The 22,459-nt window shown below is 63.2% G+C and overlaps 1 protein-coding gene across 1 annotated transcript; it reads left to right on the plus strand.

Moving 5' to 3' along the window:
• Positions 1-214: 214 nt before the first annotated feature.
• On the plus strand, positions 215-22,446 carry LOC120922642. The gene is made up of 2 exons (XM_040334732.1): positions 215-399; positions 20,878-22,446. The coding sequence occupies exons 1-2, from the start codon at positions 393-395 to the stop codon at positions 22,149-22,151; spliced, it is 1,281 nt and encodes a 426-aa protein (XP_040190666.1). The 5' UTR covers positions 215-392; the 3' UTR covers positions 22,152-22,446.
• The last annotated feature ends 13 nt before the right edge of the window (positions 22,447-22,459 follow it).

The raw sequence follows: 22,459 nt of genomic DNA on the forward strand, positions 1-22,459 counted from the left end.
AAACAATCCGGAACAATCCGAAACAATCCGCTACAATCCGGAACAATCCGAAACAATCCGGAACAATCCGAAACAATCCGCTACAATCCGGAACAATCCGAAACAATCCGCTACAATCCGGAACAATCCGAAACAATCCGCTACAATCCGGAACAATCCGAAACAATCCGCAATAATCCGCTACAATCCGAAACAATCCGAAATAATTCGAAACAATCCGAAACAATCCGAAACAATTCGAAACAATCCGAAACAATCCGAAACAATCCGAAACAATCCGCTACAATCCGGAACAATCCGAAACAATCCGCAATAATCCGAAACAATCCGAAACAATCCGAAACAATCCGAAACAATCCGCTACAATCCGGAACAATCCGAAACAACCTGCCATGTCCGGTGAGTTATCTGCGCCTTATTTTGAGTTTAATTGAACCTCTGAGTATAGCGGGGGGCGGGGCGGGGGAGGTGAGGGGGCGGGGGAGTGGGAGGGGTCACTTCAGTGATTGGGTAATCGATCACTCACTGCAATGAAATGGTCGGGAATTTTGTGGAATGTGAGGAGCGGCTGGAAGCGGGAAGTGGAGATTTCCCCGGATAACAGAAAGTGGATTCCGACCTGCTTGGGACAAACATCGATCTTTTCTCTGGGGGGGAGGGGCTTACCCTGCGGCCCTTGGAGCCCTTCAATGTGGCCCTTGGAGCCCTTCAATGTGGCCCTTGACCTGAAACCAGTGAAGCGCACTTCTATTTTATTCTGCGGGTTCCAGAAAGTTCACCAAACCAACAAGATCTAATAGAAGTTGCGGGAAAGTCGCGGGAAAGTCGCGGGAAAGTCGCGGGAAAGTCGCAGGTAAACGGCAGCACATCAGTGGGGAAGCCGATCTCAGGGGGGCTCATTAACATTTGTGTTCTTTGGGGTGGGTGGGGGGTAAAATCCCATAGTTGAGATGTGTTTTTACCCCCCACCCACCACTGGAGTAGCGTCAGGGGTTGCAATGGTTTCAGAATGTTAATGAGCCCCCCTGAGATCGGCTCCCACACTCATGTGCTGCGACTTCTATGAGATCTGGGACTTTCTGGAACCCGCAGAATAAAATAGAAGTGCGATTCATCTGGAATATGAAGTTCAGTTTTGGGCTCCAGTTCTCAGAAAGGATATCAGGGAACTGGAGAAAGTGCAAAGAAGGGCAACCAAACTAATAAGAGGCATGGAGGAAGCATGGAGAAGGCATGGAGGGGGCATGGAGGGGGCATGGAGGGGGCATGGAGAAGGCATGGAGGGGGCATGGAGGGGGCATGGAGGAGGCATGGAGGGGGCATGGAGGAAGCATGGAGGGGGCATGGAGGAGGCATGGAGGAAGCATGGAGGGGGCATGGAGGGGGCATGGAGGAGGCATGGAGGAGGCATGGAGGAGGTATGGAGGAAGCATGGAGGGGGCATGGAGGAAGCATGGAGGGGGCATGGAGGAGGCATGGAGGGGGCATGGAGGAGGCATGGAGGGGGCATGGAGAAGGCATGGAGGGGGCATGGAGGAGGCATGGAGGGGGCATGGAGGAAGCATGGAGGGGGCATGGAGGAGGCATGGAGGAAGCATGGAGGGGGCATGGAGGGGGCATGGAGGGGGCATGGAGGAGGCATGGAGGAGGCATGGAGGAGGTATGGAGGAAGCATGGAGGGGGCATGGAGGAAGCATGGAGGGGGCATGGAGGAGGCATGGAGGGGGCATGGAGGAGGCATGGAGGAAGCATGGAGGGGGCATGGAGGAAGCATGGAGGAGGCATGGAGGAGGCATGGAGGAAGCATGGAGGAGGCATGGAGGAAGCATGGAGGAAGCATGGAGGGGGCATGGAGGAAGCATGGAGGGGGCATGGAGGAGGCATGGAGGAAGCATGGAGGAGGCATGGAGGAAGCATGGAGGAAGCATGGAGGGGGCATGGAGGAAGCATGGAGGGGGCATGGAGGAAGCATGGAGGAAGCATGGAGGGGGCATGGAGGAAGCATGGAGGAGGCATGGAGGAGGCATGGAGGAAGCATGGAGGAGGCATGGAGGGGGCATGGAGGAGGCATGGAGGAAGTATGGAGGGGGCATGGAGGAGGCATGGAGGAAGCATGGAGGGGGCATGGAGGAGGCATGGAGGGGGCATGGAGGAGGCATGGAGGAAGCATGGAGGGGCATGGAGGGGGCATGGAGGAAGCATGGAGGAAGCATGGAGGGGGCATGGAGGAGGCATGGAGGAAGCATGGAGGGGGCATGGAGGAGGCATGGAGGAAGCATGGAGGGGGCATGGAGGAGGCATGGAGGGGGCATGGAGGAGGCATGGAGGAAGCATGGAGGGGCATGGAGGAGGCATGGAGAAAGCATGGAGGAGGCATGGAGAAAGCATGGAGGAGGCATGGAGAAAGCATGGAGGAGGCATGGAGGAAGCATGGAGGAGGCATGGAGGGGGCATGGAGGAGGCATGGAGAAAGCATGGAGGGGGCATGGAGGAGGCATGGAGGAAGCATGGAGGAGGCATGGAGAAAGCATGGAGGAGGCATGGAGGAAGTATGGAGGGGGCATGGAGGAGGCATGGAGGAAGCATGGAGGGGGCATGGAGGAGGCATGGAGGGGGCATGGAGGAGGCATGGAGGAAGCATGGAGGGGCATGGAGGGGGCATGGAGGAAGCATGGAGGGGGCATGGAGGAGGCATGGAGGAAGTATGGAGGGGGCATGGAGGAGGCATGGAGGAAGCATGGAGGGGGCATGGAGGAGGCATGGAGGGGGCATGGAGGAGGCATGGAGGAAGCATGGAGGGGCATGGAGGAGGCATGGAGAAAGCATGGAGGAGGCATGGAGAAAGCATGGAGGAGGCATGGAGAAAGCATGGAGGAGGCATGGAGGAAGCATGGAGGAGGCATGGAGGGGGCATGGAGGAGGCATGGAGGGGGCATGGAGGAGGCATGGAGGAAGCATGGAGGAGGCATGGAGAAAGCATGGAGGAGGCATGGAGGAAGTATGGAGGGGGCATGGAGGAGGCATGGAGGAAGCATGGAGGGGGCATGGAGGAGGCATGGAGGGGGCATGGAGGAGGCATGGAGGAAGCATGGAGGGGCATGGAGGGGGCATGGAGGAAGCATGGAGGAAGCATGGAGGGGGCATGGAGGAGGCATGGAGGAAGTATGGAGGGGGCATGGAGGAGGCATGGAGGAAGCATGGAGGGGGCATGGAGGAGGCATGGAGGGGGCATGGAGGAGGCATGGAGGAAGCATGGAGGGGGCATGGAGGAGGCATGGAGAAAGCATGGAGGAGGCATGGAGAAAGCATGGAGGAGGCATGGAGAAAGCATGGAGGAGGCATGGAGGAAGCATGGAGGAGGCATGGAGGGGGCATGGAGGAGGCATGGAGAAAGCATGGAGGGGGCATGGAGGAGGCATGGAGGAAGCATGGAGGAGGCATGGAGAAAGCATGGAGGAGGCATGGAGAAAGCATGGAGGAGGCATGGAGGAAGCATGGAGGAGGCATGGAGGGGGCATGGAGGAGGCATGGAGAAAGCATGGAGGGGGCATGGAGGAGGCATGGAGGAAGCATGGAGGAGGCATGGAGAAAGCATGGAGGAGGCATGGAGCTATGAGGAAAAGAGATTTCGGGCCAGATTCAGAAAACAAGATACGCCGGAATTTGGCCAAGATCCACCAGGTGTAAGTCTGTCACGCCGTCGTATCTTAGTTGCATATTTACGCTGCCCGCTATGTGGTGCTTCTGTATATTTACGCGTAGAATATGTAAATCAGGTAGATACGCCGATTCAGAAACGTACGTGCGCCCGGCGCATTTTTTTACAACGTTTACGTTCGGCTTTTTCCGGCGTAAAGTTACCCCTGCTATATGAGGCATATTGTATGTTAAATATGGCCGTCGGGCCAGCGTCGAATTTTGCGTTGTTTACGTTGTTTGTGTAAGTCATTACTGGGCACATATACCCCCCTCCTGCCCGGGTGAAATTTCAGCTTCCGGCACTGCGTCGCTTTAACTGACAATTGCGCGGTCGTGCGACGCGGCTCCCAAACAAAATTGGCGTCCTTTTTTCCCCACAAATAGAGCTTTCTTTTGGTGGTATTTGATCACCTCTGCGGTTTTAATTTTTTGCGCTATAAACAGAAAAAGTGCGACAGTTTTGAAAAAAATACAATATTTTTTACTTCTTGCTATAATAAATATCCCAATTAAAAAAAAAACATTTTTTCTCCTCAGTTTAGGCCGATACAAATTCTTCTACATATTTTTGGTAAAAAAAAAATATCGCAATAAGCGCAAAAGTTATAGCACCTACAAAATAGGGGACAGAATTATTATTTTTTATTATTTTTTTTTTACTAGAAATGGCGGCGATCTGCGATTTTTATTGGGACATTACGGCGGACACATCGGACACTTTTGGCGCCATTCACATTTATACAGCGACCAGTGCTATAAATATGCACTAATTACTGTATAAATGTGACTGGCAGGGAAGGGGTTAAATGTATTCCCTGGGTGTGTTCTAACTGTGTGGGGGGAGGGGGGTGACTGGGGGAGGGGACCGATCGGTGTCCCTATGTACAGCAGACACAGATCGGTCTCCTCTCTCCCTGACAGCACCGCTGTCTCCGTGTAAAACGGCAATGAGAGATGATCTCCTATGTTTACATCTCTCATTGGCCGCACAGATCGCATCGCAAACGGACACTCTGATTGGCCGTTCGCGGCGATCTGTAATTGGCTGTGTCCAAGGGACACGGCCAACACAGAATTTCCCCGCTGCGTGCTCTGGAGCACGCGCAGGGAACGCGCAAAGGGGCGGACGTCAATTGACTTTAGCGCGGGTCCCAAGAGGTTAATCGTGGCTTTACTCTGATAACTAAAATCTAGAGGAACCAATCGCCTTCAGAAGTCTCCTGATTAGTAAATAGATCCCACCTGTGTGTCATGTCATCTCAGTATAAGCCGTTCTGTGAAGCCCTCAGAGGTTTGTTGGAGAACCTTAGTGAACAAACAGCATCATGAAGGCCGAGGAACACCCCAGACAGGTAAGGGATAAAGTTGTGGAGAAGTATAAAGAAGGGGGAGGTTATAAGAAGATCTCATGGAGCTTCTGTTCTCCATCATCGGAGCCGTGAGGTCACACTATGGTGCCGCCCTCGGATCAGACTGAAGAGGGACAAAGTCCTTCATTGTCTGCTGATTGGCCGAATTCCAGAAGAGTCTCCAGAACTGTCATGGCTGCCGACTCCAATCCCGCAATTCCTTATTACTGGAGGCCGCGCGCCGAGCCGACATATTACCCCCCGTTCTGGATGGCTGCTTATTCACCTTTTCCCACAATCCTCTGTTTCAAAAAACTGTTCATGAGACTCCCCTCTCCCTCCCCAGGGATCAGACTGTACATCGTAACTTTGTAGAAGGAGGAGGAGTCATTTCCTCAGTCTCCCCTCCCCCAGGGATCAGACTGTACATTGTAACTTTGTAGAAGGAGGAGGAGTCATTTCCTCAGTCTCCCCCGCCCTCAGGGATCAGACTGTACATCGTAACTTTGTAGAAGGGCTACAGCAGGGGCTGGTCTGTGTCAGACATTTGTGAACACAGCCAAGGGCTGCACAGATTTACAGGACCGTTTTCTCTGAGCTGGTATTTCAGTCCAGGAAGTAGGCGGTGACCCTGGATGATGCCTGAATAGAGATGGTGCCGTAGAGAATGGTCCATTGGCAGTATCTGGGCCCATATTAAACCTGATAAAGCTGCTCCCCTATTGGGGTATATTGGGTGGGAATGTGTAAGGGGCGGGGCTTTTTTTCAGGGGGAACTTGAACTTCCATACCTCTCGCTCAGACCCTTGGGGGGGCTGTCACCACAATCACTTGTAAACATAGAAGTCCAGTTTCTGTGTTTACAAGTGACAGCTCTACACTCTGTATATAACTAGGGATGAGCTGAACAACAACCCCCCCCCCCCGTCCCGTTCAGTTCGCACCAGAACCTGCGGACACACCAAAGTCTCTGGGACTCCAACGTCAGAAATCTAAAGTGCTAATTTTAAAGGTTAATATTCAAGTTATTGTCCTAAAAAGTGTTTGGGGACCCGGGTCCTGCCCCAGGGGAGTGTTTGGGGACCCGGGTCCTGTCCCAGGGGAGTGTTAGGGGACCCGAGTCCTGCCCCAGGGGAGTGTTTGGGGGCCCGTGTCCTGCCCCAGGGGAGTGTTTGGGGGCCCGTGTCCTGCCCCAGGGGAGTGTTTGGGGACCCGGGTCCTGCCCCAGGGGAGTGTTTGGGGACCGGGGTCCTGCCCCAGGGGAGTGTTTGGGGACTCGGGTCCTGCCCCCAGGGGAGTGTTTGGGGACCCGGGTCCTGCCCCCAGGGGGAGTGTTAGGGGACCCGAGTCCTGCCCCAGGGGAGTGTTTGGGGACCCGGGTCCTGCCCCAGGGGAGTGTTTGGGGACCCGGGTCCTGTCCCAGGGGGAGTGTTTGGGGACCCGGGTCCTGTCCCAGGGGAGTGTTTGGGGACCCGGGTCCTGCGCCAGGGGAGTGTTTGGGGACCCGGGTCCTGTCCCAGGGGAGTGTTAGGGGACCCGAGTCCTGCCCCAGGGGAGTGTTTGGGGGCCCGTGTCCTGCCCCAGGGGAGTGTTTGGGGACCCGGGTCCTGCCCCAGGGGAGTGTTTGGGGACTCGGGTCCTGCCCCCAGGGGGAGTGTTTGGGGACTCGGGTCCTGCCCCAGGGGAGTGTTTGGGGACCCGGGTCCTGCCCCCAGGGGGAGTGTTAGGGGACCCGAGTCCTGCCCCAGGGGAGTGTTTGGGGACCCGGGTCCTGCCCCCAGGGGGAGTGTTAGGGGACCCGAGTCCTGCCCCAGGGGAGTGTTTGGGGGCCCGTGTCCTGCCCCAGGGGAGTGTTTGGGGACCCGGGTCCTGTCCCAGGGGGAGTGTTTGGGGACCCGGGTCCTGTCCCAGGGGGGTGTTTGGGGACCCGGGTCCTGCGCCAGGGGAGTGTTTGGGGACCCGGGTCCTGTCCCAGGGGAGTGTTAGGGGACCCGAGTCCTGCCCCAGGGGAGTGTTTGGGGGCCCGTGTCCTGCCCCAGGGGAGTGTTTGGGGGCCCGTGTCCTGCCCCAGGGGAGTGTTTGGGGACCCGGGTCCTGTCCCAGGGGGAGTGTTTGGGGACCCGGGTCCTGTCCCAGGGGAGTGTTTGGGGACCCGGGTCCTGCCCCAGGGGAGTGTTTGGGGACTCGGGTCCTGCCCCCAGGGGGAGTGTTTGGGGACTCGGGTCCTGCCCCAGGGGAGTGTTTGGGGACCCGGGTCCTGCCCCCAGGGGGAGTGTTAGGGGACCCGAGTCCTGCCCCAGGGGAGTGTTTGGGGGCCCGTGTCCTGCCCCAGGGGAGTGTTTGGGGACCCGGGTCCTGTCCCAGGGGGGGTGTTTGGGGACCCGGGTCCTGTCCCAGGGGAGTGTTTGGGGACCCGGGTCCTGCGCCAGGGGAGTGTTTGGGGACCCGGGTCCTGTCCCAGGGGAGTGTTAGGGGACCCGAGTCCTGCCCCAGGGGAGTGTTTGGGGGCCCGTGTCCTGCCCCAGGGGAGTGTTTGGGGACCCGGGTCCTGCCCCAGGGGAGTGTTTGGGGACTCGGGTCCTGCCCCCAGGGGGAGTGTTTGGGGACTCGGGTCCTGCCCCAGGGGAGTGTTTGGGGACCCGGGTCCTGCCCCCAGGGGGAGTGTTAGGGGACCCGAGTCCTGCCCCAGGGGAGTGTTTGGGGACCCGGGTCCTGCCCCCAGGGGGAGTGTTGGGGGACCCGAGTCCTGCCCCAGGGGAGTGTTTGGGGGCCCGTGTCCTGCCCCAGGGGAGTGTTTGGGGACCCGGGTCCTGTCCCAGGGGGAGTGTTTGGGGACCCGGGTCCTGTCCCAGGGGAGTGTTTGGGGACCCGGGTCCTGCGCCAGGGGAGTGTTTGGGGACCCGGGTCCTGTCCCAGGGGAGTGTTTGGGGACCCGAGTCCTGCCCCAGGGGAGTGTTTGGGGGCCCGTGTCCTGCCCCAGGGGAGTGTTTGGGGGCCCGTGTCCTGCCCCAGGGGAGTGTTTGGGGACCCGGGTCCTGTCCCAGGGGGAGTGTTTGGGGACCCGGGTCCTGTCCCAGGGGAGTGTTAGGGGACCCGAGTCCTGCCCCAGGGGAGTGTTTGGGGGCCCGTGTCCTGCCCAAGGGGAGTGTTTGGGGACCCGGGTCCTGTCCCAGGGGAGTGTTTGGGGACCCGGGTCCTGCCCCAGGGGAGTGTTTGGGGACCCGGGTCCTGTCCCAGGGGAGTGTTTGGGGACCCGGGTCCTGTCCCAGGGGAGTGTTTGGGGACCCGGGTCCTGCCCCAGGGGAGTGTTTGGGGACCCGGGTCCTGCCCAAGGGGAGTGTTTGGGGACCCGGGTCCTGCCCAAGGGGAGTGTTTGGGGACTCGGGTCCTGCCCCAGGGGAGTGTTTGGGGACTCGGGTCCTGCCCCAGGGGGAGTGTTTGGGGACCCGGGTCCTGTCCCAGGGGAGTGTTTGGGGACCCGGGTCCTGCCCCCAGGGGGAGTGTTTGGGGACCCGGGTCCTGCCCCAGTGGGAGTGTTTGGGGACCCGGGTCCTGCCCCAGGTGAGTGTTTGGGGACCCGGGTCCTGTCCCAGGGGAGTGTTTGGGGACCCGGGTCCTGCGCCAGGGGAGTGTTTGGGGACCCGGGTCCTGTCCCAGGGGAGTGTTAGGGGACCCGAGTCCTGCCCCAGGGGAGTGTTTGGGGGCCCGTGTCCTGCCCCAGGGGAGTGTTTGGGGACCCGGGTCCTGCCCCAGGGGAGTGTTTGGGGACTCGGGTCCTGCCCCAGGGGAGTGTTTGGGGACTCGGGTCCTGCCCCCAGGGGGAGTGTTTGGGGACTCGGGTCCTGCCCCAGGGGAGTGTTTGGGGACCCGGGTCCTGCCCCCAGGGGGAGTGTTAGGGGACCCGAGTCCTGCCCCAGGGGAGTGTTTGGGGACCCGGGTCCTGCCCCCAGGGGGAGTGTTAGGGGACCCGAGTCCTGCCCCAGGGGAGTGTTTGGGGGCCCGGGTCCTGCCCCAGGGGGGGGTTTGGGGACCCGGGTTCTGGCCCAGGGGGAGTGTTTGGGGACCCGGGTCCTGTCCCAGCGGAGTGTTTGGGGACCCGGGTCCTGCGCCAGGGGAGTGTTTGGGGACCCGGGTCCTGTCCCAGGGGAGTGTTAGGGGACCCGAGTCCTGCCCCAGGGGAGTGTTTGGGGGCCCGTGTCCTGCCCCAGGGGAGTGTTTGGGGGCCCGTGTCCTGCCCCAGGGGAGTGTTTGGGGACCCGGGTCCTGTCCCAGGGGGAGTGTTTGGGGACCCGGGTCCTGTCCCAGGGGAGTGTTTGGGGACCCGGGTCCTGCGCCAGGGGAGTGTTTGGGGACCCGGGTCCTGTCCCAGGGGAGTGTTAGGGGACCCGAGTCCTGCCCCAGGGGAGTGTTTGGGGGCCCGTGTCCTGCCCCAGGGGAGTGTTTGGGGACCCGGGTCCTGTCCCAGGGGAGTGTTTGGGGACCCGGGTCCTGCCCCAGGGGAGTGTTTGGGGACCCGGGTCCTGTCCCAGGGGAGTGTTTGGGGACCCGGGTCCTGTCCCAGGGGGGTGTTTGGGGACCCGGGTCCTGCCCCAGGGGAGTGTTTGGGGACCCGGGTCCTGCCCAAGGGGAGTGTTTGGGGACCCGGGTCCTGCCCAAGGGGAGTGTTTGGGGACTCGGGTCCTGCCCCAGGGGGAGTGTTTGGGGACCCGGGTCCTGTCCCAGGGGAGTGTTTGGGGACCCGGGTCCTGCCCCCAGGGGGAGTGTTTGGGGACCCGGGTCCTGCCCCAGTGGGAGTGTTTGGGGACCCGGGTCCTGCCCCAGGGGAGTGTTTGGGGACCCCGGGTCCTGCCCCAGGGGGAGTGTTTGGGGACTCGGGTCCTGCCCCAGGGGAGTGTTTGGGGACCCGGGTCCTGCCCCCAGGGGGAGTGTTAGGGGACCCGAGTCCTGCCCCAGGGGAGTGTTTGGGGGCCCGTGTCCTGCCCCAGGGGAGTGTTTGGGGACCTGCGTCCTGCCCCAGGTGAGTGTTTGGGGACCCGGGTCCTGTCCCAGGGGAGTGTTTGGGGACCCGGGTCCTGCGCCAGGGGAGTGTTTGGGGACCCGGGTCCTGTCCCAGGGGAGTGTTAGGGGACCCGAGTCCTGCCCCAGGGGAGTGTTTGGGGGCCCGTGTCCTGCCCCAGGGGAGTGTTTGGGGACCCGGGTCCTGCCCCAGGGGAGTGTTTGGGGACTCGGGTCCTGCCCCAGGGGAGTGTTTGGGGACTCGGGTCCTGCCCCCAGGGGGAGTGTTTGGGGACTCGGGTCCTGCCCCAGGGGAGTGTTTGGGGACCCGGGTCCTGCCCCCAGGGGGAGTGTTAGGGGACCCGAGTCCTGCCCCAGGGGAGTGTTTGGGGACCCGGGTCCTGCCCCCAGGGGGAGTGTTAGGGGACCCGAGTCCTGCCCCAGGGGAGTGTTTGGGGGCCCGTGTCCTGCCCCAGGGGAGTGTTTGGGGACCCGGGTCCTGTCCCAGGGGGAGTGTTTGGGGACCCGGGTCCTGTCCCAGGGGAGTGTTTGGGGACCCGGGTCCTGCGCCAGGGGAGTGTTTGGGGACCCGGGTCCTGTCCCAGGGGAGTGTTAGGGGACCCGAGTCCTGCCCCAGGGGAGTGTTTGGGGGCCCGTGTCCTGCCCCAGGGGAGTGTTTGGGGGCCCGGGTCCTGCCCCAGGGGAGTGTTTGGGGACCCGGGTCCTGTCCCAGGGGGAGTGTTTGGGGACCCGGGTCCTGTCCCAGGGGAGTGTTTGGGGACCCGGGTCCTGCGCCAGGGGAGTGTTTGGGGACCCGGGTCCTGTCCCAGGGGAGTGTTAGGGGACCCGAGTCCTGCCCCAGGGGAGTGTTTGGGGGCCCGTGTCCTGCCCCAGGGGAGTGTTTGGGGACCCGGGTCCTGTCCCAGGGGAGTGTTTGGGGACCCGGGTCCTGCCCCAGGGGAGTGTTTGGGGACCCGGGTCCTGTCCCAGGGGAGTGTTTGGGGACCCGGGTCCTGTCCCAGGGGAGTGTTTGGGGACCCGGGTCCTGCCCCAGGGGAGTGTTTGGGGACCCGGGTCCTGCCCAAGGGGAGTGTTTGGGGACCCGGGTCCTGCCCAAGGGGAGTGTTTGGGGACCCGGGTCCTGCCCCAGGGGAGTGTTTGGGGACTCGGGTCCTGCCCCAGGGGAGTGTTTGGGGACTCGGGTCCTGCCCCAGGGGGAGTGTTTGGGGACCCGGGTCCTGTCCCAGGGGAGTGTTTGGGGACCCGGGTCCTGCCCCCAGGGGGAGTGTTTGGGGACCCGGGTCCTGCCCCAGTGGGAGTGTTTGGGGACCCGGGTCCTGCCCCAGGGGAGTGTTTGGGGACCCCGGGTCCTGCCCCAGGGGGAGTGTTTGGGGACCCGGGTCCTGCCCCAGGGGAGTGTTTGGGGACCCGGGTCCTGCCCCCAGGGGGAGTGTTAGGGGACCCGAGTCCTGCCCCAGGGGAGTGTTTGGGGGCCCGTGTCCTGCCCCAGGGGAGTGTTTGGGGACCCGGGTCCTGCCCCAGGTGAGTGTTTGGGGACCCGGGTCCTGTCCCAGGGGAGTGTTTGGGGACCCGGGTCCTGCGCCAGGGGAGTGTTTGGGGACCCGGGTCCTGTCCCAGGGGAGTGTTAGGGGACCCGAGTCCTGCCCCAGGGGAGTGTTTGGGGGCCCGTGTCCTGCCCCAGGGGAGTGTTTGGGGACCCGGGTCCTGCCCCAGGGGAGTGTTTGGGGACTCGGGTCCTGCCCCAGGGGAGTGTTTGGGGACCCGGGTCCTGTCCCAGGGGAGTGTTTGGGGACCCGGGTCCTGCGCCAGGGGAGTGTTTGGGGACCCGGGTCCTGTCCCAGGGGAGTGTTTGGGGACCCGGGTCCTGCCCCAGGGGAGTGTTTGGGGACTCGGGTCCTGCCCCAGGGGAGTGTTTGGGGACTCGGGTCCTGCCCAAGGGGAGTGTTTGGGGACTCGGGTCCTGCCCCAGGGGAGTGTTTGGGGACTCGGGTCCTGCCCCAGGGGGAGTGTTTGGGGACCCGGGTCCTGTCCCAGGGGAGTGTTTGGGGACCCGGGTCCTGCCCCCAGGGGGAGTGTTTGGGGACCCGGGTCCTGCCCCAGTGGGAGTGTTTGGGGACCCGGGTCCTGCCCCAGGGGAGTGTTTGGGGACCCCGGGTCCTGCCCCAGGGGGAGTGTTTGGGGACTCGGGTCCTGCCCCCAGGGGGAGTGTTTGGGGACTCGGGTCCTGCCCCAGGGGAGTGTTTGGGGACCCGGGTCCTGTCCCAGGGGAGTGTTTGGGGACTCGGGTCCTGCCCCCAGGGGAGTGTTTGGGGACTCGGGTCCTGCCCCAGGGGAGTGTTTGGGGACCCGGGTCCTGCCCCAGGGGAGTGTTTGGGGACCCGGGTCCTGCCCCAGGGGAGTGTTTGGGGACTCGGGTCCTGCCCCAGGGGAGTGTTTGGGGACCCGGGTCCTGCCCCAGGGGAGTGTTTGGGGACCCGGGTCCTGCCCCAGGGGAGTGTTTGGGGACTCGGGTCCTGCCCCAGGGGAGTGTTTGGGGACCCGGGTCTTGCCCCAGGGGAGTGTTTGGGGACCCGGGTCTTGTCCCAGGGGAGTGTTTGGGGACCCGGGTCCTGTCCCAGGGGAGTGTTTGGGGACCCGGGTCCTGTCCCAGGGGAGTGTTTGGGGACCCGGGTCCTGCCCCAGGGGAGTGTTTGGGGACCCGGGTCCTGTCCCAGGGGGAGTGTTTGGGGACCCGGGTCCTGTCCCAGGGGAGTGTTTGGGGACCCGGGTCCTGCCCAAGGGGAGTGTTTGGGGACTCGGGTCCTGCCCCAGGGGTGTGTTTGGGGACTTGGGTCCTGCCCCCAGGGGGAGTGTTTGGGGACTCGGGTCCTGCCCCAGGGGAGTGTTTGGGGACCCGGGTCCTGTCCCAGGGGAGTGTTTGGGGACTTGGGTCCTGCCCCCAGGGGGAGTGTTAGGGGACCCGAGTCCTGCCCCAGGGGAGTGTTTGGGGACCCGGGTCCTGCCCCCAGGGGGAGTGTTAGGGGACCCGAGTCCTGCCCCAGGGGAGTGTTTGGGGGCCCGTGTCCTGCCCCAGGGGAGTGTTTGGGGACCCGGGTCCTGTCCCAGGGGGAGTGTTTGGGGACCCGGGTCCTGTCCCAGGGGAGTGTTTGGGGACCCGGGTCCTGCGCCAGGGGAGTGTTTGGGGACCCGGGTCCTGTCCCAGGGGAGTGTTAGGGGACCCGAGTCCTGCCCCGGGGGAGTGTTTGGGGGCCCGTGTCCTGCCCCAGGGGAGTGTTTGGGGACCCGGGTCCTGCCCCAGGGGAGTGTTTGGGGACTCGGGTCCTGCCCCAGGGGAGTGTTTGGGGACCCGGGTCCTGTCCCAGGGGAGTGTTTGGGGACCCGGGTCCTGCCCCAGGGGAGTGTTTGGGGACCCGGGTCCTGTCCCAGGGGAGTGTTTGGGGACCCGGGTCCTGTCCCAGGGGAGTGTTTGGGGACCCGGGTCCTGCCCCAGGGGAGTGTTTGGGGACCCGGGTCCTGCCCAAGGGGAGTGTTTGGGGACCCGGGTCCTGCCCAAGGGGAGTGTTTGGGGACTCGGGTCCTGCCCCAGGGGAGTGTTTGGGGACTCGGGTCCTGCCCCAGGGGGAGGGTTTGGGGACCCGGGTCCTGTCCCAGGGGCGTGTTTGGGGACCCGGGTCCTGCCCCCAGGGGGAGTGTTTGGGGACCCGGGTCCTGCCCCAGTGGGAGTGTTTGGGGACCCGGGTCCTGCCCCAGGGGAGTGTTTGGGGACCCCGGGTCCTGCCCCAGGGGGAGTGTTTGGGGACTCGGGTCCTGCCCCAGGGGAGTGTTTGGGGACCCGGGTCCTGCCCCCAGGGGGAGTGTTAGGGGACCCGAGTCCTGCCCCAGGGGAGTGTTTGGGGGCCCGTGTCCTGCCCCAGGGGAGTGTTTGGGGACCCGGGTCCTGCCCCAGGGGAGTGTTTGGGGACCCGGGTCCTGTCCCAGGGGGAGTGTTTGGGGACCCGGGTCCTGCCCCAGGGGAGTGTTTGGGGACCCGGGTCCTGCGCCAGGGGAGTGTTTGGGGACCCGGGTCCTGTCCCAGGGGAGTGTTAGGGGACCCGAGTCCTGCCCCAGGGGAGTGTTTGGGGGCCCGTGTCCTGCCCCAGGGGAGTGTTTGGGGACCCGGGTCCTGCCCCAGGGGAGTGTTTGGGGACTCGGGTCCTGCCCCAGGGGAGTGTTTGGGGACCCGGGTCCTGTCCCAGGGGAGTGTTTGGGGACCCGGGTCCTGCGCCAGGGGAGTGTTTGGGGACCCGGGTCCTGTCCCAGGGGAGTGTTTGGGGACCCGGGTCCTGCCCCAGGGGAGTGTTTGGGGACCCGGGTCCTGCCCCAGGGGAGTGTTTGGGGACTCGGGTCCTGCCCCAGGGGGAGTGTTTGGGGACCCGGGTCCTGTCCCAGGGGAGTGTTTGGGGACCCGGGTCCTGCCCCCAGGGGGAGTGTTTGGGGACCCGGGTCCTGCCCCAGTGGGAGTGTTTGGGGACCCGGGTCCTGCCCCAGGGGAGTGTTTGGGGACCCCGGGTCCTGCCCCAGGGGGAGTGTTTGGGGACTCGGGTCCTGCCCCCAGGGGGAGTGTTTGGGGACTCGGGTCCTGCCCCAGGGGAGTGTTTGGGGACCCGGGTCCTGTCCCAGGGGAGTGTTTGGGGACTCGGGTCCTGCCCCCAGGGGAGTGTTTGGGGACTCGGGTCCTGCCCCAGGGGAGTGTTTGGGGACCCGGGTCCTGCCCCAGGGGAGTGTTTGGGGACCCGGGTCCTGCCCCAGGGGAGTGTTTGGGGACTCGGGTCCTGCCCCAGGGGAGTGTTTGGGGACCCGGGTCCTGCCCCAGGGGAGTGTTTGGGGACCCGGGTCCTGCCCCAGGGGAGTGTTTGGGGACTCGGGTCCTGCCCCAGGGGAGTGTTTGGGGACCCGGGTCTTGCCCCAGGGGAGTGTTTGGGGACCCGGGTCTTGTCCCAGGGGAGTGTTTGGGGACCCGGGTCCTGCCCCAGGGGAGTGTTTGGGGACCCGGGTCCTGTCCCAGGGGAGTGTTTGGGGACCCGGGTCCTGTCCCAGGGGAGTGTTTGGGGACCCGGGTCCTGCCCAAGGGGAGTGTTTGGGGACTCGGGTCCTGCCCCAGGGGTGTGTTTGGGGACTTGGGTCCTGCCCCCAGGGGGAGTGTTTGGGGACTCGGGTCCTGCCCCAGGGGAGTGTTTGGGGACCCGGGTCCTGTCCCAGGGGAGTGTTTGGGGACTTGGGTCCTGCCCCCAGGGGAGTGTTTGGGGACCCGGGTCCTGTCCCAGGGGAGTGTTTGGGGACCCGGGTCCTGCCCCAGGGGAGTGTTTGGGGACCCGAGTCCTGCCTCAGGGGAGTGTTTGGGGACTCGGGTCCTGCCCCAGGGGAGTGTTTGGGGACTCGGGTCCTGTCCCAGGGGAGTGTTTGGGGACCCGGGTCCTGCCCCCAGGGGAGTGTTGGGGACCCGGGTCCTGTCCCAGGGGAGTGTTTGGGGACCCGGGTCCTGCCCCAGGGGAGTGTTTGGGGACTCGGGTCCTGCCCCAGGGGAGTGTTGGGGACCCGGGTCCTGTCCCAGGGGAGTGTTTGGGGACTCGGGTCCTGCCCCAGGGGAGTGTTGGGGACCCGGGTCCTGTCCCAGGGGAGTGTTTGGGGACCCGGGTCCTGCCCCAGGGGAGTGTTTGGGGACCCGGGTCCTGCTCCAGGGGAGTGTTGGGGACCTGGGTCCTGCCCCAGGGGAGTGTTTGGGGACCCGGGTCCTGCCCCAGGGGAGTGTTTGGGGACCCGGGTCCTGCTCCAGGGGAGTGTTGGGGACCTGGGTCCTGCCCCAGGGGAGTGTTTGGGGACCCGGGTCCTGTCCCAGGGGGAGTGTTTGGGGACCCGGGTCCTGCCCTAGGGGGAGTGTTTGGGGACCCGGGTCCTGCCCCAGGGGAGTGTTTGGGGACCCGGGTCCTGCCCCAGGGGAGTGTTTGGGGACTCGGGTCCTGCCCCAGGGGAGTGTTTGGGGACCCGGGTCCTGCCCCAGGGGAGTGTTTGGGGACCCGGGTCCTGCCCCAGGGGAGTGTTTGGGGACTCGGGTCCTGCCCCAGGGGAGTGTTTGGGGACCCGTGTCCTGTCCCAGGGGAGTGTTTGGGGACCCAGGTCCTGCCCCCAGGGGGAGTGTTTGGGGACTCGGGTCCTGCCCCAGGGGAGTGTTTGGGGACCCGGGTCCTGCCCCCAGGGGGAGTGTTTGGGGATCCGGGTCCTGCCCCAGGGGAGTGTTTGGGGACTCGGGTCCTGCCCCCAGGGGGAGTGTTTGGGGACTCGGGTCCTGCCCCAGGGGAGTGTTTGGGGACCCGGGTCCTGTCCCAGGGGGAGTGTTTGGGGATCCGGGTCCTGCCCCAGGGAAGTGTTTGGGGACTCGGGTCCTGCCCCCAGGGGGAGTGTTTGGGGACTCGGGTCCTGCCCCAGGGGAGTGTTTGGGGACCCGGGTCCTGCCCCCAGGGGGAGTGTTAGGGGACCCGAGTCCTGCCCCAGGGGAGTGTTTGGGGGCCCGTGTCCTGCCCCAGGGGAGTGTTTGGGGACCCGGGTCCTGCCCCAGGGGAGTGTTTGGGGACCCGGGTCCTGTCCCAGGGGGAGTGTTTGGGGACCCGGGTCCTGCCCCAGGGGAGTGTTTGGGGACCCGGGTCCTGCCCCAGGGGAGTGTTTGGGGACCCGGGTCCTGCCCCAGGGGAGTGTTTGGGGACCCGGGTCCTGCCCCAGGGGAGTGTTTGGGGACCCGGGTCCTGCCCCAGGGGAGTGTTTGGGGACCCAGGTCCTGCCCCAGGGGAGTGTATGGGGACCTCAGTCCTGCCCCCAGGGGGAGTGTTTGGGGACTCGGGTCCTGCCCCAGGGGAGTGTTTGGGGACCCGGGTCCTGCCCCCAGGGGGAGTGTTAGGGGACCCGAGTCCTGCCCCAGGGGAGTGTTTGGGGACCCGGGTCCTGCCCCCAGGGGGAGTGTTTGGGGACCCGGGTCCTGCCCCAGAGGGAGTGTTTGGGGATCCGGGTCCTGCCCCAGGGGAGTGTTTGGGGATCCGGGTCCTGCCCCAAGGGAGTGTTTGGGGACCCGGGTCCTGCTCCAGGGGAGTGTTGGGGACCTGGGTCCTGCCCCAGGGGAGTGTTTGGGGACCCGGGTCCTGTCCCAGGGGGAGTGTTTGGGGACCCGGGTCCTGCCCTAGGGGGAGTGTTTGGGGACCCGGGTCCTGCCCCAGGGGAGTGTTGGGGACCCGGGTCCTGTCCCAGGGGAGTGTTTGGGGACCCGGGTCCTGCCCCAGGGGAGTGTTTGGGGACCCGGGTCCTGCTCCAGGGGAGTGTTGGGGACCTGGGTCCTGCCCCAGGGGAGTGTTTGGGGACCCGGGTCCTGCCCCAGGGGAGTGTTTGGGGACCCGGGTCCTGCTCCAGGGGAGTGTTGGGGACCTGGGTCCTGCCCCAGGGGAGTGTTTGGGGACCCGGGTCCTGCCCTAGGGGGAGTGTTTGGGGACCCGGGTCCTGCCCCAGGGGAGTGTTTGGGGACCCGGGTCCTGCCCCAGGGGAGTGTTTGGGGACCCGGGTCCTGCCCCAGAGGGAGTGTTTGGGGATCCGGGTCCTGCCCCAAGGGAGTGTTTGGGGACCCGGGTCCTGCTCCAGGGGAGTGTTGGGGACCTGGGTCCTGCCCCAGGGGAGTGTTTGGGGACCCGGGTCCTGTCCCAGGGGGAGTGTTTGGGGACCCGGGTCCTGCCCCAGAGGGAGTGTTTGGGGATCCGGGTCCTGCCCCAAGGGAGTGTTTGGGGACCCGGGTCCTGCTCCAGGGGAGTGTTGGGGACCTGGGTCCTGCCCCAGGGGAGTGTTTGGGGACCCGGGTCCTGCTCCAGGGGAGTGTTGGGGACCTGGGTCCTGCCCCAGGGGAGTGTTTGGGGACCCGGGTCCTGCCCTAGGGGGAGTGTTTGGGGACCCGGGTCCTGCCCCAGGGGAGTGTTGGGGACCCGGGTCCTGCCCCAGAGGGAGTGTTTGGGGACCCGGGTCCTGCCCCAGGAAACATGTATCAATGCCAAAAAAAGTTTTAAAAACGGCCGTTTTTTTCGGGAGCAGTGATTTAATAATGCTAAAAGTGAAACAATAAAAGTGAAATATTCCTTTAAATTTCGTACCTAGGGGGGGGGGGTCTATAGTATGCCTGTGAAATATCGCATGTTTCCCGTGTTTAGAACTGTCCCTGCACAAAGTGTCATTTCTAAAGGGAAAAAAAGTCATTTAAAAATCACTCGCGGCTATTAATTCACGAAGGAAGTGTAAAGAATTGTAAAAATAAAACACAGCAGAGAAAAGTCCTTTATTAAAAATAAGAATCCAGCGGTGGTAATCCACTCTCGGTCTCCTGCGACGGGTGACCCCGCTGGATTCTTATTTTTAATAAAGGACTTTTCTCTGCTGTGTTTTATTTTTACAATTCTTTACACTTCCTTCGTAAAATGGTAGAGGTACAGTGTGCCCCATTACCAATTCACAGGGGGGGGGCGGGATCTGAGGGTCCCCTTTGTTAAAGGGGTCTTCCAGATTCTGATAAGCTCCCCGCCCGCATACCCCCCATGTTGAGGGCATGTGGCCTTGTACGGTTCAGGAGGGGGGGCGCTCTCTCGTCCCCCCCTCTTTTCTGCGGCTGGCCAGGTTGCGTGCTCGGATAAGGGTCTGGTGTGGATTTTTGGGGGAACTCCACGCCATTTTTGTTTTACATTTGGGGCGGAGTTCCCCTTAAAATCCACACCAGACCTGAAGGGCCTGGTAATTGAATTTGGGGGGACCCCCATGTCATTTATTTATTTTTTTATCAATGCCTTTTCTCTGTATTGCCGGGAGCCGACAATTCATTATAGCCGCGAGTGATTTTAAATGACGTTTTTCCTTTAGAAATGACACTTTGTGCAGGGACAGTTCTAAACACAGGAAACATGAGATATTTCACAGGCATACTATAGACCCCCCCCCCCCCAGATACGAAATTTAAAGGAATTTTTCACTTTTATTGTATATCACTGCTCCCGAAAAACGGCAGTTTTTAAAACTTTTTTTGCATTGAGGGGCAGGACCGGGGTCCCCAAACACTCCCCTGGGGCAGGACCCGGGTCCCCAAACACTCCCCTGGGACAGGACCCGGGTCCCCAAACACTCCCCTGGGGCAGGACCCGGGTCCCCAAACACTCCCCCTGGGGCAGGACCCGGGTCCCCAAACACTCCCCTGGGACAGGACCCGGGTCCCCAAACACTCCCCTGGGGCAGGACCCGGGTCCCCAAACACACCCCTGGGGCAGGACCCGGGTCCCCAAACACTCCCCTGGGACAGGACCCAGGTCCCCAAACACACCCCTGGGGCAGGACCCGGGTCCCCAAACACTCCCCTGGGGCAGGACCCGGGTCCCCAAACACTCCCCTGGGACAGGACCCGGGTCCCCAAACACTCCCCTGGGACAGGACCCGGGTCCCCAAATACTCCCCTGGGGCAGGACCCGGGTCCCCAAACACTCCCCATGGGGCAGGACCCGAGTCCCCAAACACTCCCCTGGGGCAGGACCCGAGTCCCCAAACACTCCCCTGGGGCAGGACCCGAGTCCCCAAACACTCCCCTGGGGCAGGACCCGGGTCCTCAAACATTCTCCTGGGGCAGGACCCGGGTCCCCAAACACTCCCCTGGGGCAGGACCCGAGTCCCCAAACACTCCCCCTGGGGGCAGGACCCGAGTCCCCAAACACTCCCCCTGGGGGCAGGACCTGGGTCCCCAAACACTCCCCTGGGGCAGGACCCAGTCCCCAAACACTCCCCTGGGGCAGGACCCGGGTCCCCAAACACTCCCCCTGGGGCAGGACCCGGGTCCCCAAACACTCCCCATGGGGCAGGACCCGGGTCCCCAAACACTCCCCTGGGACAGGACCCGGGTCCCCAAACACTCCCCTGGGACAGGACCCGGGTCCCCAAAATACTCCCCTGGGGCAGGACCCGGGTCCCCAAACACTCCCCATGGGGCAGGACCCGAGTCCCCAAACACTCCCCTGGGGCAGGACCCGAGTCCCCAAACACTCCCCTGGGGCAGGACCCGGGTCCCCAAACACTCCCCTGGGACAGGACCCGGGTCCCCAAACACTCCCCTGGGGCAGGACCCGGGTCCCCAAACACTCCCCTGGGGCAGGACCCGGGTCCCCAAACACTCCCCCTGGGACAGGACCCGGGTCCCCAAACACTCCCCTGGGGCAGGACCCGGGTCCCCAAACACTCCCCCTGGGGGCAGGACCCGAGTCCCCAAACACTCCCTCTGGGGCAGGACCCGGGTCCCCAAACACTCCCCTGGGGCAGGACCCGGGTCCCCAAACACTCCCCCTGGGACAGGACCCGGGTCCCCAAACACTCCCCTGGGGCAGGACCCGGATCCCCAAACACTCCCCTGGGGCAGGACCCGAGTCCCCAAACACTTTTTAGGATAATAATTTGCATATTAACCTTTAAAATTAGCACTTTAGATTTCTCCCATAGACTTTTCCAGGGTGTTCCTCGGCTTTTCAAATTTGCCGCGAACTCCCCGAATTGTTCAGCAAACAGGCAATGTTCGACTCGAACTCGAAGCTCATCCCTATGAATAGCCCCCCTAAACTCTGCACTCTGTATGTAATGCAATCCTGGTATTTAATGCCCCTTTAAGACCCTCCTACTGTTTGCGAAATTTGACCACACCCACTATTTGATGTGATTTGGAGGGTGTGTGTGGGGGAGGGGTTTTGGGGGGTGATCACTATACTGATGTTGTTTGTTCTTCTTTCAGATCTTCCCCGGCTCAGACCCGGATCGGCGTTCCTTCTGCTGCAGATTTTTGGGGTGCTGATGGGCGGGGCAGTGATGGGCGGGGCAGTGATGGGCGGGGCAGAGGAAGACCCCTGTAAATGCTTCATCCTGGAGAAGGAATATGATTGGTCGCTCCTCATGTCGGATCATTGCTGTGTAAAGCTCAGTCTCAGCGTGGACTCCCTGGAATGGAATATTTTCACCTCACTTCCCGGTCTTCGGATTCTGGATCTTTCCGGTTCTGGGATTCTGGAAATCACGGACGCCGTGGGCGGGGCGAACCGCACAAACCTGGAGTTTCTGTATCTGAATAACAATCACTTGAAGGATCTTCCTGACGGGTTCCTGAGAAACGCGCCGAACCTGAAGGTCCTTCACGTGGAGAACAACGAGCTGCGGAGACTTCCTGAGAACTTCCTGAAGATCTCGGATCAGATCTCGGAGATTCATCTGAACTCCAATCATCTGATTTCCCTTCCCGCCGATCTCCTCAAACCTTCACTCACCAAACTCAACTTCCTCAACAACAGTCTGGACTGCACTTGCGTCCTCTACGACCAGCTGGGGGCCAAACTCCGGGACAACCACACCAGTTCCCTGCTGGACGGCGTGATCTGCGCCACGCCAAACGAGGTCCGCGGGTTACAAATTGTGGAGGTGGAAAGGGGGAGACTTTGCCGATCCCACGGCCTGACTGTCGCTCTTATTTGTGTCCCGCTGGGGGCGCTGCTCCTCTTCCTCTGCTGGTATTGCTGCTGCCGCAAACACAAGGGCAATTACACCGGCGCTGGCCGGGAGTGCCGTCTGGTCACCGTGGATCGCAATGGTGCCGGCAACATGGGGGGAGAATATCACCATTATGAACCCCAACATAAGAACCGGACGGAAGCGGAACCCGGACAGTTCAAGGACCCCATTCTACTGAGACCTTCCGCCGCCCTCCTGGGGAGCAGCCGGGATCTCTACGAGGAGGTGGAGATCAAACTGGGAACCTCGGCGGACTCCTTAGTGAAGGGCGAAGGGCAGGTCTGCCAGGAAGGTCCGGGTCTCACCCTGGCGGTGGAAGAAGAAGAGGAGGAGGAGCTGAAGGCGGAGATAGAGGGGGACGCGGTGAGCGTCACCGACGTCATGAAGGACTCGACAGACCGAGAAAAGCTTTACCTCAACCAGTCCACAGACTATTACAGCTTAGTTCCCGGCATTGAGCTGGAAGACTCGGATCACGGGGACTATGAGAGTGTGGACCTCACCTAGGCAAAGCCAACAGAACCGGACCCGGCCCGAGACCCCCAATGTGGCAGAGACCCCCGATGTGCCCGGGACCCCCGATGTGCCCGAGACCCCCGATGTGCCCGAGACCCCCGATGTGGCAGAGACCCCCGATGTGCCCGAGACCCCCGATGTGCCTGAGACCTCCAATGTGCCCGGGACCCCCGATGTGCCCGGGACCCCCGATATGCCCGAGACCCCCGATGTGCCCGAGACCCCCGATGTGCCCGAGACCCCCGATGTGGCAGAGACCCCCGATGTGCCCGAGACCCCCGATGTGCCCGGGACCCCCA

The sequence above is a fragment of the Rana temporaria genome, unplaced genomic scaffold (genome assembly GCF_905171775.1).
Source record: "Rana temporaria unplaced genomic scaffold, aRanTem1.1, whole genome shotgun sequence".
In the NCBI taxonomy this organism is placed as follows: domain Eukaryota; kingdom Metazoa; phylum Chordata; class Amphibia; order Anura; family Ranidae; genus Rana; species Rana temporaria.